This window comes from Saccopteryx bilineata, chromosome 2, assembly GCF_036850765.1.
Source record: "Saccopteryx bilineata isolate mSacBil1 chromosome 2, mSacBil1_pri_phased_curated, whole genome shotgun sequence".
NCBI classification, from domain to species: Eukaryota; Metazoa; Chordata; class Mammalia; order Chiroptera; family Emballonuridae; genus Saccopteryx; species Saccopteryx bilineata.
Window position 1 is genome coordinate 40,889,634 of NC_089491.1, and position 14,927 is coordinate 40,904,560.

At 39.8% G+C, this 14,927-nt stretch overlaps 3 protein-coding genes across 3 annotated transcripts in view; 2 read left to right on the forward strand and 1 right to left on the reverse strand.

Moving 5' to 3' along the window:
• Positions 1-126: 126 nt before the first annotated feature.
• On the reverse strand, positions 127-844 carry SMIM27 (small integral membrane protein 27). Its single transcript, XM_066256944.1, is given in 3 exon segments — positions 127-238; positions 240-338; positions 673-844. Coding segments are annotated over 3 exon segments (177 nt in total). The 5' UTR covers positions 718-844; the 3' UTR covers positions 127-205.
• Positions 508-12,544, forward strand: TOPORS (TOP1 binding arginine/serine rich protein, E3 ubiquitin ligase). The gene is made up of 3 exons (XM_066256939.1): positions 508-718; positions 2,293-2,487; positions 9,170-12,544. The coding sequence occupies exons 1-3, from the start codon at positions 716-718 to the stop codon at positions 12,035-12,037; spliced, it is 3,066 nt and encodes a 1,021-aa protein (XP_066113036.1). The 5' UTR covers positions 508-715; the 3' UTR covers positions 12,038-12,544.
• The window catches only part of RIGI (RNA sensor RIG-I), a 73,565-nt gene continuing 60,987 nt past the window's right edge, over positions 2,350-14,927 (forward strand). The window contains exon 1 of the mRNA XM_066256940.1: positions 2,350-2,487. The gene's annotated coding sequence lies outside the window, so the exon portion shown is untranslated. The remainder of the gene's footprint in view (positions 2,488-14,927) is intronic.

Genomic DNA, 14,927 nt, shown 5'->3' on the forward strand with positions numbered 1-14,927 from the left:
CTCAAGTTTCATTACATCTACTCAGGCTGTCACTTTTAGGTTACTTTGTTATGTGAGAATTTAAAAGTATTTGAAAAGTTAGCATATTAGTGGTCTATTATAAAGGACTACAAAAATACATTTGGGAAGTTTGTATTATAGGTTTTACTTAAATTTAGACATGTCAGATAAGCAAGAGATAAAGAAGTATTTGCATAGAATAAAATCAAGAAGAATTAAAATTTTCATTCATTCCAAAAGATTTTGTCTGGGTATTTCTTCCTTAGCTGTCGTCCAGCGGCTACGGTTGAGGCATAGATGATATATCCCCAGGAGAGTAATACGATCGCGAGGAGCAACTAAAAAAAAGTGCAAGAGGAGAATTAAAGCAAAAAAATTCAGAGTACTTCCTCCCTGCCCCCCGCCCCCCTCCACCCCTGTTGCTATGTACGTTGCTATGGTGGAAATTAAAGTGACAAAGGAATAAATGGATTACGGGAGGCGAGTCCACTCAGCAATCCTTACGTAAACGGAAGAGCGTGTATTCCAGGAAGAGGCGGAGTCCAGATGAGGGAGTGAAATGCTTAATTCAGGAATGGGTTCTAGAGTTTCTGGGAGCTAAGGAAATACGGGGTTTCTGCCCGCGGGCCTAGGAAGTCAGCACCGTGGAGCCTCGCCAGATCCGGGACCTACCACTGAATAAATCCAATCCAGGGTGCGGCGACTCACTAGCTTCATGGTAAGGAGGCGACAGTGTTCCGCAGGAACAGGCGGAACCTGCAGGCCTTAGAGTAACCTCCGGGGCGGCGGCTGCCGGCGGCAGTGGCAGCCATCTTACATCCGGGCACGAATGCCCGCCCACTCGCTTCCGGGAGCCGCCGGGCCTCTTCCGCCCCGCGCTGGGGCGGGCTTACGGGATCCCGGGCCTTGCCCGCCTTCCAGGGAAGGGGTTGGACAAACGAGAGTGTTTTAAAACGGCTTCTTTGTCGCTCAGAGAGATAGACGTTACCTCGTTAACTGGTACTTCCAGTTGCAATATAGTGTTAATGCAAGATAATGTAACGTCGTGTGCATTTAAAAGTTTATTTGAACAACTAATCTTTAAGTTTTACACCGCCAATCTAATGCTGGAAGAATTAACGTTTCCTATCGCATCTGGTCCCATGTCATATGGATAGTCTCTCGTATGTCCGTCTTCGACGTTAACAAGAATACCACCCACTTTTATATAACGGACAAATCATTGTGGGAATCCCTGTTAACTGAGCCCTTCTTCAAGAAGAAATAACGTGGCACCAGTTCCTCGACATAATGTACCTGCCAGTCAACAAGTGTTTGTTGAGCGTTTATTCAGTGCTTAGAACGTTAGCGCGCATCAGATACGAAGCTGGAGGCCGGCGGTTGGGCACGCGGCCGCTCTGAGCATGTTTGGGACGCTCACATCCGAGGACAGACGGTGGAATGGGGCGATGGGTCGCTTCAAGCCCAGACGCTCTTCCTCGGAGCATCTCAGATATATAAAAAAGGGATTTGAATCCTGATTTCGGGGCATGGGTAAAGGGGAAGGCAATCTTGAGAGAAGAAAACGTTATGTTTTGCGAAGATTTCAAAGCCATGTTCTCCAAGGTAATCCCTGTTTATCCCCAGACTGAAGTAGATCTCTCTCTGAAGACTAGGTTATGCCAGGAAAAAAAGACAGACTGTAGGACACTGGTTGGGCTCTGGCTTTCGATTCTATTCGAATCTCGGTATTGTTATTTTCTGGGAGGTAAAGTCACTTCACATCCTTGTAACTCAGTTCCTTTTTTTTTTTTTTTTTTTTTTTTTTTTGTATTTTTCTGAATTTAGAAACGGTCAGACAGACTCCCCCACGCGCCCGACCGGGATCCACCCGGCACGCCCACCAGGGGGCGATGCTCTGCAGCAATCAGAGCCACTCTCGCGCCTGAGGCAGAGGCCACAGAGCCATCCTCAGCGCCCGGGCCAACTTTGCTCCAATGGAGCCTCGGCTGTGGGAGGGGAAGAGAGAGACAGCGAGGAAGGAGAGGGGTAAGGGTGGAGAAGCAGATGGGCGCCTATCCTGTGTGACCTGGCCGGGAATCGAACCCGGGACTCCCGCATGCCAGGCCAACGCGGGAGAAGTGGGGGGAAGGGCCGAGCACACTAAGCCCCGCCTCCAGCGCCGGCGCCCTTGTACTGCGCATGCGTTACGCAGGCGGGTGTTTTGTTTTGACGCGCCGGGGGCCACCGGTTAGGTTTTGCTCTTACCGCCGCCTACACGCTACCATTGGTGATGAGCGTTTTACGTCACAGGGGTCGCAGCAGCCGCCAGGGTCTCTGCTGTCTCGCGAGGAGGGTGAAGCAGCCCCGCATCCTTCGGCTTCTGAGGGCCAGCGGAGAAGTCGCCGGGTACGCCTCCGGGGATCCTGCCGTCACCGACCTGGCTTCCTGGGCCGCCGGGAGCTTGCCCCGAGTGCCCCTGCCCGGCATTCGCCGACACTCTTTGAGGTGAGAGGTATCGGGAACAATGGGACGCGGGGGTCGGAAGGGTTGAGGGAGCTGAGAGGCCCTATGGGCCTCGGCGGGGCACGATGGTCAGACGGCACCTGCGGCGCACCTGTGGATTTGTGCCAGTGGGCCAGGGAGGCCTGCGTGTCCAAGAAGCGCTGCCGAGGGGGCGCGAGCCTAGCGGTGTACTGGAAGACCCTGGTCTCTAGGCGGGGAAAATCCCAACGCAAAATGTTTGGGTCTGAATCGTGGCATTTCCACTGTCAGAGGTGTGACTTTGGATGGGTTCTTTAATTTTCTGAGCTTGTCTGTAAAATGGGAACAACAGTCTTTTGGTTCGTTGTGATTATGTAATGTACGCGATGCTTGTCCTAGAACCTGGCTCTTGGCAGTTCCAATCCAAGGAAGCCCTGTCACCATGGCTGTTGGAGCTGTCTGCACTGTTGTTATACACTGTGGGTTGGGCTCACCCGCTGGTGATTCCTTCATTCAGTCAGTGTACCTCTCGTGGGCTGCAGATTCCAGCACTGGAAAGGGTCAGTACTGAGATGAGGCAAACAGTGACTTCAGAGGAAAAGTGAATAGAATTTTTGGAAGAAATTTTCAAGATTACGATAAATTAAGAAAGAGCTACCCAAGGTTTAGTTAATAGTGATGAGGGTTGGGGGGGGGTTGGTTATCTGTTTTTAGTCAGTGACATGCAAAGCTATACAGTCAGGCAAAAGAAACACTTGTTTGGAATGGGTGGCTGTACTGTAGAGGGAATAGTTCTCAAGCAGTTCTTATTGCTGGAATTGGAATTAAATGTTATAGGTCAGTAGATACTGTAAGTTATATATCATCTTTTGGAATTGTTTAAATTGCAGTTCAGAGAGGTAGGGTAATTTTTTTAAGGTCAGAAGAGGTAGAACCCAGGTTATTTTAAATACTTGGGGTGTATTTCTAGTTTATCATTTGGGAACCGTTTGAACTACTTTGCCTAGATATATTAAATACAATAATTATGGTAAATATGAAGATTAGTTGTCACAGACTGTTATCTCTGGGCCTTTATAATGTTTAAGGGTGATGAAAACGACTAAAAGTAAATTTTATTTTCACATAACATAGGGAAACACTATTCAGTTCTTTTTTTTTTTTTTTTTTACAGAGACAGATAGAGGGATAGACAGGGACAGACAGACAGGAACGGAGAGATGAGAAGCATCAATCATTAGTTTTTCGTTGCGCGTTGCAACACCTTAGTTGTTCATTGATTGCTTTCTCATATGTGCCTTGACCGCGGGTCTTCAGCAGACCGAGTAGCCCCTTGCTGGAGCCAGCGACCTTGGGTTCAAGCTGGTGGGCTTTTGCTCAAACCAGATGTGCCTGCGCTCAAGCTGGCGACCTCGGGGTCTCGAACCTGGGTCCTCTGCATCCCAGTCCGACGCTCTATCCACTGTGCCACCATCTAGTCAGGCACTATTCAGTTCTTTTTTTTTTCTTTTTCTTTTTTTTCACTATTCAGTTCTTAATGCTCACCAAGCACTATCCTAAATGTTTTTGTGGAATGTATCCCTTCACACAACCACCTTTTCAGGTGTGTACTGTTACTTAAGGTTTTAAGAAATTAAATAACATCCTTCCGATCACATAGCTGTTGAGTGGTTTTGATTCTCAGCACTGACTCTGCATTAGAATTAACATCACTTCCTAATGTAATCAGATGGTGGTTTAATTTTATATTCAGTGGTAATTTACGGAATGCCATAGAAAGTGACTTTTATAGGAAAATTTTACAGCATTCCAATTTTGTTTATATCACTGTGCAGTTCTTTTTTGCTTGTTTTTAGATTTTATTTATTTTAGAGGATAGAGAGAGAGAGAAGGGGTGGGGAGTAGGAAGCATCAACTCCCATATGTGCCTTAACCAGCCAAGCCTGGGGTTTCGAACCAGCAACCTCAGTGTTCCAGGTCCGATGCTTTACCCACTGCAGATGCTTACCCACCACAGATCAGGCTCACTGTGCAGTTTTTTAAATGTCCAGTTTGTGGTCTAAATTGAACTCCAGCCTCCTGATTCTTCACCACTCCCTAGTTCGTTTTCCTTAGATATGTATGCTTGTTAATTACCTGAAACACCCCCAAAATGTGGCACAAAGGGAAGATAAGGTTTGGCTTAATCAGTTTATCCTAAAGGTGCTAAACTTTATTTCAGATTTTGGAGGCAGTTAAGGAAATGGAAGAACTGATTAATCTTCTCCCCTGGCTTGGGGGGGAGGGAGGGAGTGAATCTGAAGTCCTAATTCTAGAGAGCACAAGTGTAGAGAAACCTTACCCTCAGGTCCACCTTTGCTACCTCAACCTAGAACCCATCCCACAAAATCTTAAACTGTCTCTAGCCATCCCTGTTTTATGCCTTAATTTGTATTTTTTTAGACAGCTTTGTTGAGCTATAATTTACATTTCATCCGTAAAGTTTGCCTGTTAGATATATATAATCTAGTAGTTTTTAGTATATTTGCAGAGTGCAACTATGATCAGATTGAACATTTTCATCATCTCAGAAAGGAATTTTGTAACCCTTCTCCTGACCCGCAGCAACCACCAATCTACAGGGATGGGCAAAAGTAGGCTTGCAGTTGTGAGTATATGAAAGGCAGAGTTAATTATTGTATTATTTTCCATAAGAACAACTGTTAACCTACCTTTACCTAACCCTGTACTTTCCATCTACAGATTTGCCTATTCTGGACATTTCATATAAATGGCATCATATAATATGTGGTCTTTATGACTCATTTTGGTTTTTTATTTAGCGTAATTAAAAGGTTCAGCCATGTTGCAGCATCAGTACTTCATATTTGTTGCCAAATATTACATTATATCAGTGGTTCTCAACCGTTCTAATGCCGTGACCATGCAGTAAAGTTCCTCATGTTGCGGTGACCCCAAACCAAAAAATAATTTTGGTGGCTACTTATATGATTCGGAATGTAAATACCTGATATGCATTATGTATTCTCATTGCTTTAGGCGACCCCTGTGTTCGACCCCCGCTGGGGTCGCGACCCACAGGTTGAGAACCGCTGTATTATACGGATATGCTACATTTTATTTATCTTCCCCAGTTGATTGAAATTTTGGGTTATTTTCACTTTTGAGCCTTTATGACAAATGCCGCTATAAATATTCAGTTACAAGTTTTTGTATGGACATATGTTTTCCTTTCTCTTGAATAGATGGGTGGGGAATTACTGGTTCATATGCTGATTATACTTCATTTATATCTTAGCAAATATGTTAATTTTGGTACTATTGAGTCACTGTTTTTGAAGAAGTAAATTCCTTATTTGATGATCTACATTCATTGTCATTGATGTTTTGGTTGAATGCCATTCTTTGTAGCTAAAGTTATTCCTGTGTAGAAATGCAAAACAATTTGTTCTGTTACCTACTATGAATGACATTACTGGATATTCTTTAGACTTGTGCTGTCAGTGTAGTTAACAGGCTTATAAAACCAGGGAAGACTAAGATAATTTAAAAAATATTTTTTAAATGCTTAGTTGAGGTTTTGTTTTATTTGATTTCAACTTTACTATCTAATAACTTTTTTAATAAGTTTCTCACTGTGGGTTATAATTTTTGTGTGCACTGGGAATGGTTAATAAATTCTTTATTTCAAAGAGAAACATCTATTTGTTGTTCCGCTTATTTAAGCATTCATTGGTTACTTCTTTTTTAAGTGAAGGGGGAGAGCGAGTGAGCAAACTTAATTGTTTATTGATTGCTTTCTCATTTGTGCCTTGAGGGGGGGGGCTTCCAGCTGAATTGTGACTCTTTGCTCAGTCAAGCTAGTGACCTTGGCTTCAAGCCAACGACTTCAGGGTTTCAAACCTGGGCCCTCAGCCTCCCAGGTCGACTCTCTGTCCACTGTGGCACCTCTTGGTTAGGCTCAATGGTTGATTCTTGTATGTGCCCTGATGGGGGATTGAGCCTGTATCCTTGGCAATATATTGTAATGTTGCTCTAGCCAACTGAACTACCCAGCCAAGGCTTCACTTTTTAAATTATGATAATCCCTTTATTATAGCAGAGCAAACCCAGAGTTAAATGTGGATTTTTCTAGTTTACAGAGTTAGTTTTAGGTGACACCTTGTCTTCAATCCAGGTCTCCTGATGGCCTCACTAGTTTCTCCCCACTCTTTACTCCTTACCTTAACATATGCTCACTGTCTCTTTTCCTAAAGGTTTTATAAGATTTTTTTCCTCCATTTATTTTGAGGAGAGATGAATCAACTCGTTCCACTTAGTTCCATTTAGTTGTGCATTCATAGGTTGCTTCTCTTAAGTTCCCTGACCGGGAAATGAACCCAGAACCTTGGCACACTGGGAGGATGCTCTGACTTGCTGAGCTACCTGGCTAAGGCTCCTAAAGGTTTTTATTTTATTTTTCCAGAGTAGAAGAATAAAAAATATTAGAAGTAGGAGGAAATTTATGCAACAGTAAGGTTTCATAGTTTAAATATGTTAACAGAAAAGCAATTGGTGTTCTATACTTAGAATTCTTTTCTATTTAAGGACAGTGGTGATTTTTGCATTTCCACTATAGGAAATAGAAGACCAAATTAAGTTATGCATCTGAAGATTTGAGATGCCCTGTGAGCAAGTTTAATTTGAAATCTATGATGAAATACTTATTTCACAATCTCAGATCTTCTTTATTGCGGGGTTTGTTTTTGTAGAGCTGGGTATGCCAATGAGTCTGTTGTTTAGAAAATTAGAGTTCTGTTATTTAACCAACTTGACAGTAGTTGACTAGTGATGGGACTTCCTGTGATAGAGGAAGTAGAGAAAGATGGATAATGGGCCCAGGAAACCATAGAGAAGAAACTAATACTTAATATATATGAAATGATTGGTGTAAAATGCAGCTAAAAAGGGATTTTATAAGATAAGGCTAAAATGTAATGCAAACTAGATTTCATTTCTGGCAGGTTCATTTTATAAGTTATGGGAAACAAACTGATAAATTAAAAGAAAATAAAAATGATTAAGATTCTAGTGATCCTTGTGGGAAAAGATAATAAGGGAAATGGACTGAATGCATAGTTCAGGATACTTAATGGATGACTTTCAATTAAGTAAAAAGGCTAAGAAAAACTTCTTAAGGGGGCTGAAAAGGAATCAGTGATAATGTGTAGTAGCAAAAGTAACAATGGTGTAGTAATAATAGCAGCTAACATTTAGTGAGCATTTGCTATGAGCTATGCACTTCCCTAGAGTTCACATTTAGTATTTCATTTAATTTTCACTAAAAATCTTTTTTGTGTGTGAAATAATCTTTCTCTAAAAACCATAGAATTGGTTTAAACAGGTGAACTTGCTGCTATGCAGATTCAATAATTCTTTTTTTCACTCAAATATTGTTGACATACCGTATTATATTAATTTCACATATACATGATAGTGATTTGGCTTTAATATACCTATGATGTGCTCACCACGGGCAGTCTAGTAACAACCTGTCACCATACAAAGTTGTAGGCAGTCCCTGTATTATGTATGCTAAGTGTTCATATGCACAGAAAGGTAAAAGTAAATATGTTAAGATAAACATTTAAGTTGCATTCAATGGGCAAATGTACCTGTTTCAATTTACATACAAGTTCAACTTAAGAATAAGCCTATAGAACCTATCTCATTTGTAACCTGGGGACTGTCTGTATTACTAAATCTATTTTTAAAAGTATATCTACAACAATTACCACAAATAAAACAAATTAGTAGTCTATTGTTTGGGACATATATATGAAAGATATAAAAGCATACATAGAAATAACACCACCTGACACCCAGGTCCTAAACCCCAGGGTCGCTGGCTTGAGCATGTGATCATAGACTTGTGGCCCAAGGTTGCTAAATTGAGCAAGGGGTCATTGTTTCAGCTGGAGTGCCCCCCCCCCCCATCAAGGCTCATATGAGAAAGCAGTCAGTGAACACTAAAGTGCTGCAACAACTTGATGCTTCTTCTCTCTCTCTCTTCCTGTCTGTCCCTGCCTGTTGTCCCGGGCGCTACCACACTCCCACCTCCACCCCCATCTCCACCCCACCCCCGCTTTAAAGAAAAAGAAATAACACTAATTGCGGACTTGGATGTTTCAGGTTTTGTTTGTTTTGTTTTCTAAAGAGGGATTGGAGGGTAAGATAAAGGACATTTTTTAAAATCTGGAATAACCATGAGATAATGTAAAATCTGAGGGCTGGATACATGGATACTTGGAATATTTTCTTTTGTACTTTTTTGTATATTTCAAATATTTCTGTATTATTTTTTAAAATAATCATAGAATGTTATATAATATTTGGGAGCTTACTATGTACCAGGCATCTTTTCTTAGATCTTTTTACATCTTCACAAACCCTGTGAGGCAGTGATCTACAGATGAAATTAAAGCGTAGCGATGGTAACTTGTGCCCAGTCACACTGCTAGTATGGAACCAGGATTCAGACCCAGGACATTTGTTTTTCTAGCTTATGCTTAAGTACCATGTTGCTAGGTGACACTGCCCCTTACTATTACAGAGATAATGGAACTATTTTCACCAAAGTATATTTTAAAGTCATTATTTGCATTTTTTCTTGGTTTAGTTATTTCTCTTTTACCAAGTTACTGATGTAAATTTTTCCCTTTTACAGGTAATGGCATCAGCAGCTAAGGAATTTAAAATGGACAACTTTTCGCCAAAAGCTGGCACTAGCAAATTGCAGCAGACAGTGCCAGCTGATGCATCTCCTGATTCTAAGTGTCCTATTTGCTTGGATAGATTTGATAATGTGTCGTACTTAGACCGCTGTTTACATAAGTTCTGTTTTCGCTGTGTACAGGAGTGGTCCAAAAACAAAGCTGAATGTCCTCTGTGTAAACAGCCCTTTGATTCTATTTTCCATTCTGTAAGGGCAGAAGATGATTTCAAGGAGTACACCCTAAGGCCGCCTCCATATCATCGAGACCGAAGTGTTCTTGTTTATTCATCCAATCCTGCCATGAATAGAAGAACAACAACTCCACCAGATAGTGGTGTGCTCTTTGAAGGATTAGGTATTTCAACAAGACCCAGAGATAGTGAAATTCCTCAATTTATGAGACATATTTCAAGGAGGCAAGCTACTACTACAGATGAAAGATCTTTGCGGAAAATTCAAGAACAGGACATTATAAATTTTAGGCGAACTCTCTATCGAGCTGGTGCTCGTGTTAGAAATATTGAAGATGGTGGTCGCTACAGGGATATTTCAGCTGAATTTTTTCGTAGAAATCCAGCTTGTCTTCACAGATTAGTCCCCTGGTTAAAACGTGAACTTACGGTTCTTTTTGGAGCTCATGGATCTTTAGTGAATATAGTGCAGCACATCATCATGAGTAATGTTACTCGCTATGACTTGGAGAGTCAGGCATTTGTGTCCGATTTGAGGCCATTTTTACTTAATCGGACTGAGCATTTTATACACGAATTTATCAGTTTTGCTCGATCTCCTTTTAACATGGCAGCCTTTGATCAACATGCTAATTATGATTGTCCTGCTCCTTCCTATGAAGAAGGTAGCCATTCTGATTCTTCAGTCATAACAATATCTCCAGATGAAGCTGAAACCCAAGAGCTGGATATTAATGTAGCCACTGTTAGTCGGGCACCATGGGATGATGAAACTCCAGGACCATCTTACTCAAGCTCAGAGCAGGTACGTGCTGTCATGTCTTCCCTTTTAAATTCTTCTGATAGTTCTGATGAAGAACTTGTAACAGGAAGAGCCACGCCTCAGATACAAGAAGTACAAACCAATGAGGACCTAAATAATGACAGTGATTCTTCTTCATCTAATTGTGTCATTGTTGGGTTTGTTAAGCCACTAGCTGAGAGAACCCCAGAACTTGTTGAATTGTCCTCGGATTCTGAGGACTTAGGCTCTTATGAGAAAATGGAGACCATGAAGACACAAGAGCAAGAGCAGTCTTACAGTTCTGGTGATAGTGATGTCAGTAGATGTTCGTCTCCACACTCTGTACTTGGAAAGGATGAGCAAATAAATAAAGATCATTGTGATTCTGGTACAGGAATCAAATCAAAGAAGGAAGAGAAACAATCTACATTATTATCCTCTCCCAGACACCTGAGCTCATCAGTCAGAGAAGACAGAGTATATTCCCCATATAACCGCAGACACAGAAGGAGGGGAAGATCGAGAAGTTCAGATTCATGTTCCCAGAGTAGAAGTGGGCATGATCAGAAGAATCGTAGAAAGCATCATGGGAAGAAAAGGATGAAAAGAAAACGATCCAGAAGCAGGGAGAGTAGTAGACCTAGAAGTAGACGAGATAAAAATAGATCAAGAACTAGAGATAGTAGTTGGTCGAGAAGAAGCCAGACTCTGTCTCTAAGTAGTGAAACTACAAGCAGATCAAGGTCTCATAGCAGTGATCATGGTAAAAGATCACGGAGTAGAACTAGAGATCATTATTATTTAAAAAATAACTATGGAAGCAAATATAAATGGGAATATACTTACTATAGTAGAAATAAGGATAGGGATGGCTATGAATCATCTTACAGGAGGAGGACTCTGTCTAGAGCTCATTATTCCAGACAATCTTCAAGTCCAGAATTTAGAATTCAGTCTTTTTCTGAAAGAACCAATGCTAGGAAAAAAAATAATCACAGTGAAAGGAAATATTACTACTATGAAAGGCACAGATCAAGGAGCCTATCTAGTAATAGATCAAAGACTGCATCTACAGGGCCTGACCGTGTAAGAAACGAAAAGCCTGGAGGGAAGCGAAAATACAAAACACGGCACTTGGAGGGTACTAACGAAGTGGCTCAACCATCTCGTGAATTTACTACTAAAGTAAAAGAAAGTCATTGTCAAAAATCTTCATCAAAATTGGATGGAAATTACAAAAATGAGAGTGACAGTTTTTCAGATAGCAGATCATCAGACAGAGAGACAAAACACAAGAAGAGGAAAAGGAGGACTCGGAGCCTAAGTGTAGAGATAGTTTATGAAGGGAAAGCTACTGATACAACTAGACATCATAAAAAGAAAAAGAAGAAACATAAGAAGAAGCATAAGAAACACCATGGAGATAGTGCTTCACGTTCCCCTGTTGTGATTACCATTGAGAGTGATAGTGATAAGGATTCTGATGTAAAGGAGGATACAGAACATGGCCATAGTGGTCCTCAGGACCCTCTACAGAGTGAGTTTTTGGCTCCTTTGGAAACATTTGAAACTGAAGATATAGTTACAATAGAAGATGAAGTTGGTGTTCTGGACAAAGAATGTGATATTACCACACATAATTTAAATAATGCCAACAAAACTGTAGATAATATTCCACTCCATCCAGCTTCAGTTGAACAAACTCTTGATGTAAGAGAAGAGAGCACCTTTGCTGCTGATTTGGAGAACCAGCCCAGTAATGTCTCTATTCAAACTGAGCCAGCAATGCAGTTGTCTCCACGGACATCATTAATGTCAGTGTCGCTTGGTAGAGACTATGACTAATCTTAAAACTGCCAAAGCATCTCACTAAGAATTCTGATGGTAGAAAAAGAAAGAACAGTATCTTCTACTGCAGTTTATTTAAAGGTGACTTTTGGTGAAAACACTTTTCCTCAAAAATATTTTGTGACTTTTTGTGTGTGTGTTAAAAATTTGTAAAAATTTATTCAAAAACTAAGTTACGCCCTAAGAAATATGCACTTTTAAGTGAAGAAATGTTATTGCTAGCAGTTTATTTAAGACTTGGGATTCTTTTTAAGTAAAAAATATATAATTTTAGAAGTTATTTCATAAAGCCATATGGTATTGACATTTTTAAAGTAGTTAATGAGTATTTTTCAATTTTTTTTTGAGATTCTGAAAATGTTATAAACTAGGGAAATCTGTTTAGATGGTCTTTATTTTTCTTCTTAAAAATTTGTATGATTCAAAACCATTACTTCAGGTTAAATTGAGGCATTTTAATCTGCACAGTTTATCTTCTGCCAAAATAAAAGTTTATTTCCTTTATATACTTGTTTATCTGATTTACCAGTAAAAAAATGTATAATCAACAAAAGAAAAAATAAAACAGTCATGCTTTAAAACAAGAATCCAGAAATTTTCGTATGCAGTATTGATATAATTTTATGTCAAATTATTTTAGTGAAAATAATTAAGGATATACTCATGGCATAAATACTGGATTTCAGGTGAGCTGCATTTCAGTTTTAATGATTAGTTCTTTAATCTGATTACAAAGTATTATTTGCTTCCTATCTTCAGAAAAATGAAGTTATGCAGCATTTTGCTTACTAAAAACAAATGAAAAACCATTACCAGACCTTAGATTGATAGTTCTTTTACACAGAATGGGTGTTTATGCTTTATTCTGTTATAGAGATTTAAAAAATTGCTTTACATCTATAGCCTGATGTAGGATTGCCAGTGAACAGCAAAACTTGTATTAAATCTAAATTTAACCTTCAATTTGCTTTGCTACCATATTCATTCATTGTTAACAGAAATGGAATGCCTGCTGTGTATTGATTGGGTTGTGTTAGGTATTCAGGGATTTAGTGATAGAACAAAACATATGCTCCCTGCCTTCCTGGGTATGTGTGTGTGTGTATATATAGATTATATATCTATATATAACATTTCACATATATAACAGGTTTTCTGTAGAGAAAGTGTAATTTACTATAAAAAGCGTTCAGTGGGGATTAATCTCAGAAGTGATGGTTTAATTGAAATCCAGAAAACAAGTAGATGTCGAGTTGCAGTTAGTAAAGGAAAAGATGTGCCAGGATCCAAAGACAGAAGGGAAACCTCGCATACTCCCAGAAATAAGGGAAGGCAGGGTTAGGCAAAAGACAAAGACTGGGGGCCAAGCTTTGTAGGCCATGTTCAGAGTTTGTTTATCCTAAAGGTAACTGGTTTAAAATTACAAGAATCTAAAATTGATGTTGACAATTTTTAGTACATTCAGAGGTAGACAAATTGTGAGACTAGTCCAGTGGTGGTCAACATGGTCCCTACGGCCCACTAGTGGGCATTCCAGCTTTCATGATGGGCAGTAGCAGAGCAACCAAAGTATAAATAAAAAGATTTAACTATAGTAAGTTGTTCTATAAAGATTTATTCTGCCAAACTTAGTGGAAATGCGACATAAAGTACTTGGTAAGTAATTATTATTATATGCTTTAACTTGCTGTAACTCTGCTTTATAAATTTTATAAAGTAAAGTTACTTCCCTACTTTATAAATCACCATTACTGTGGAACCTGTGGGCAGTTAGAAAATTTTACTACTACTAACAGGAGATACAAAAGTGAGCGGTAGGTATAAAATGGTTGACTACCCCTGGACTAGTTGATCAAGGAATATACTTTGAAATTATGAAATGACTCTAGTTTTTCTTAAGTATGACAAACTGAATTGTTGTTTTATTCCACATCCTGATTTTACATGTTTTTAGTTAAACATTTACTGAAACGCCATCTTAATACATGGTATTATCACACCATCTTCTAGTATTTCTGTGTCTGTCCCATCATACATACAGTTTCCCTGATCTCTCACATGCACTACCATGGTAGGTCTGTTGCTGTACACTTACCCCTTTGCTTCTATGCATTCTCTTTATTGACTGATTGATTTTTACAGAGAGAAATATTGATTTCCCCCCCACACTTATTTATGCATTTATTAGTTGATTCTTGTATGTGCCCTGAATGGGGATCAAACTCACAACCTTGGCATGTTGGGACTATACTCTACCCATCTGAGCTACCCGGCCAGTACTGTCCATTGTTGATGTAGCACTTAAAAGATGTTTAAAAAAAATAAATTTAATTTTATTTCCCTTCTGAAAATCCTTTAATAACTTCCTCTTATTAAATATTTATTACACGTGATACAATCCAATATATGGCTTACAAATCTGCCTAATCAGTTTCCATGTTTAGCTTTTCTGTCACCTAGTTTTTGCTCTGGCCACACTAGCCTGCTTCAGGTTTATGGAGGTGCTGTTCTCTTCTAATTCTCAGCCTTTGTACATGGTCTTTTTCTTCTGGGAACTCAGTTCCTTTCTGGTAAAACTAGGTTTCTGTTAAAGTGTGCTCCTCCCCAATATTCTCTTCATTACGTGGTGTCTTAACCCTAGACTCCTACAGAGCAGGTACCACAAATTCTAATTGACTACTAAATGTCTTATCGTCTTAAAAGTTCTTTGGAAATTACGTGTATGTGTACTGCTATAGTCCTTTTCTATTTTCTTTCACATGTGGAAGAGCTTAAAGCACTTAGTGAATGAATAAGTAGGTTCTAGAGATTTTTAGAAATAAGCTATGACCTTTCTGCTTCCAACAAGCTCCACTGTAAACTTGTAGCTTAATACTATAGTTTTTTA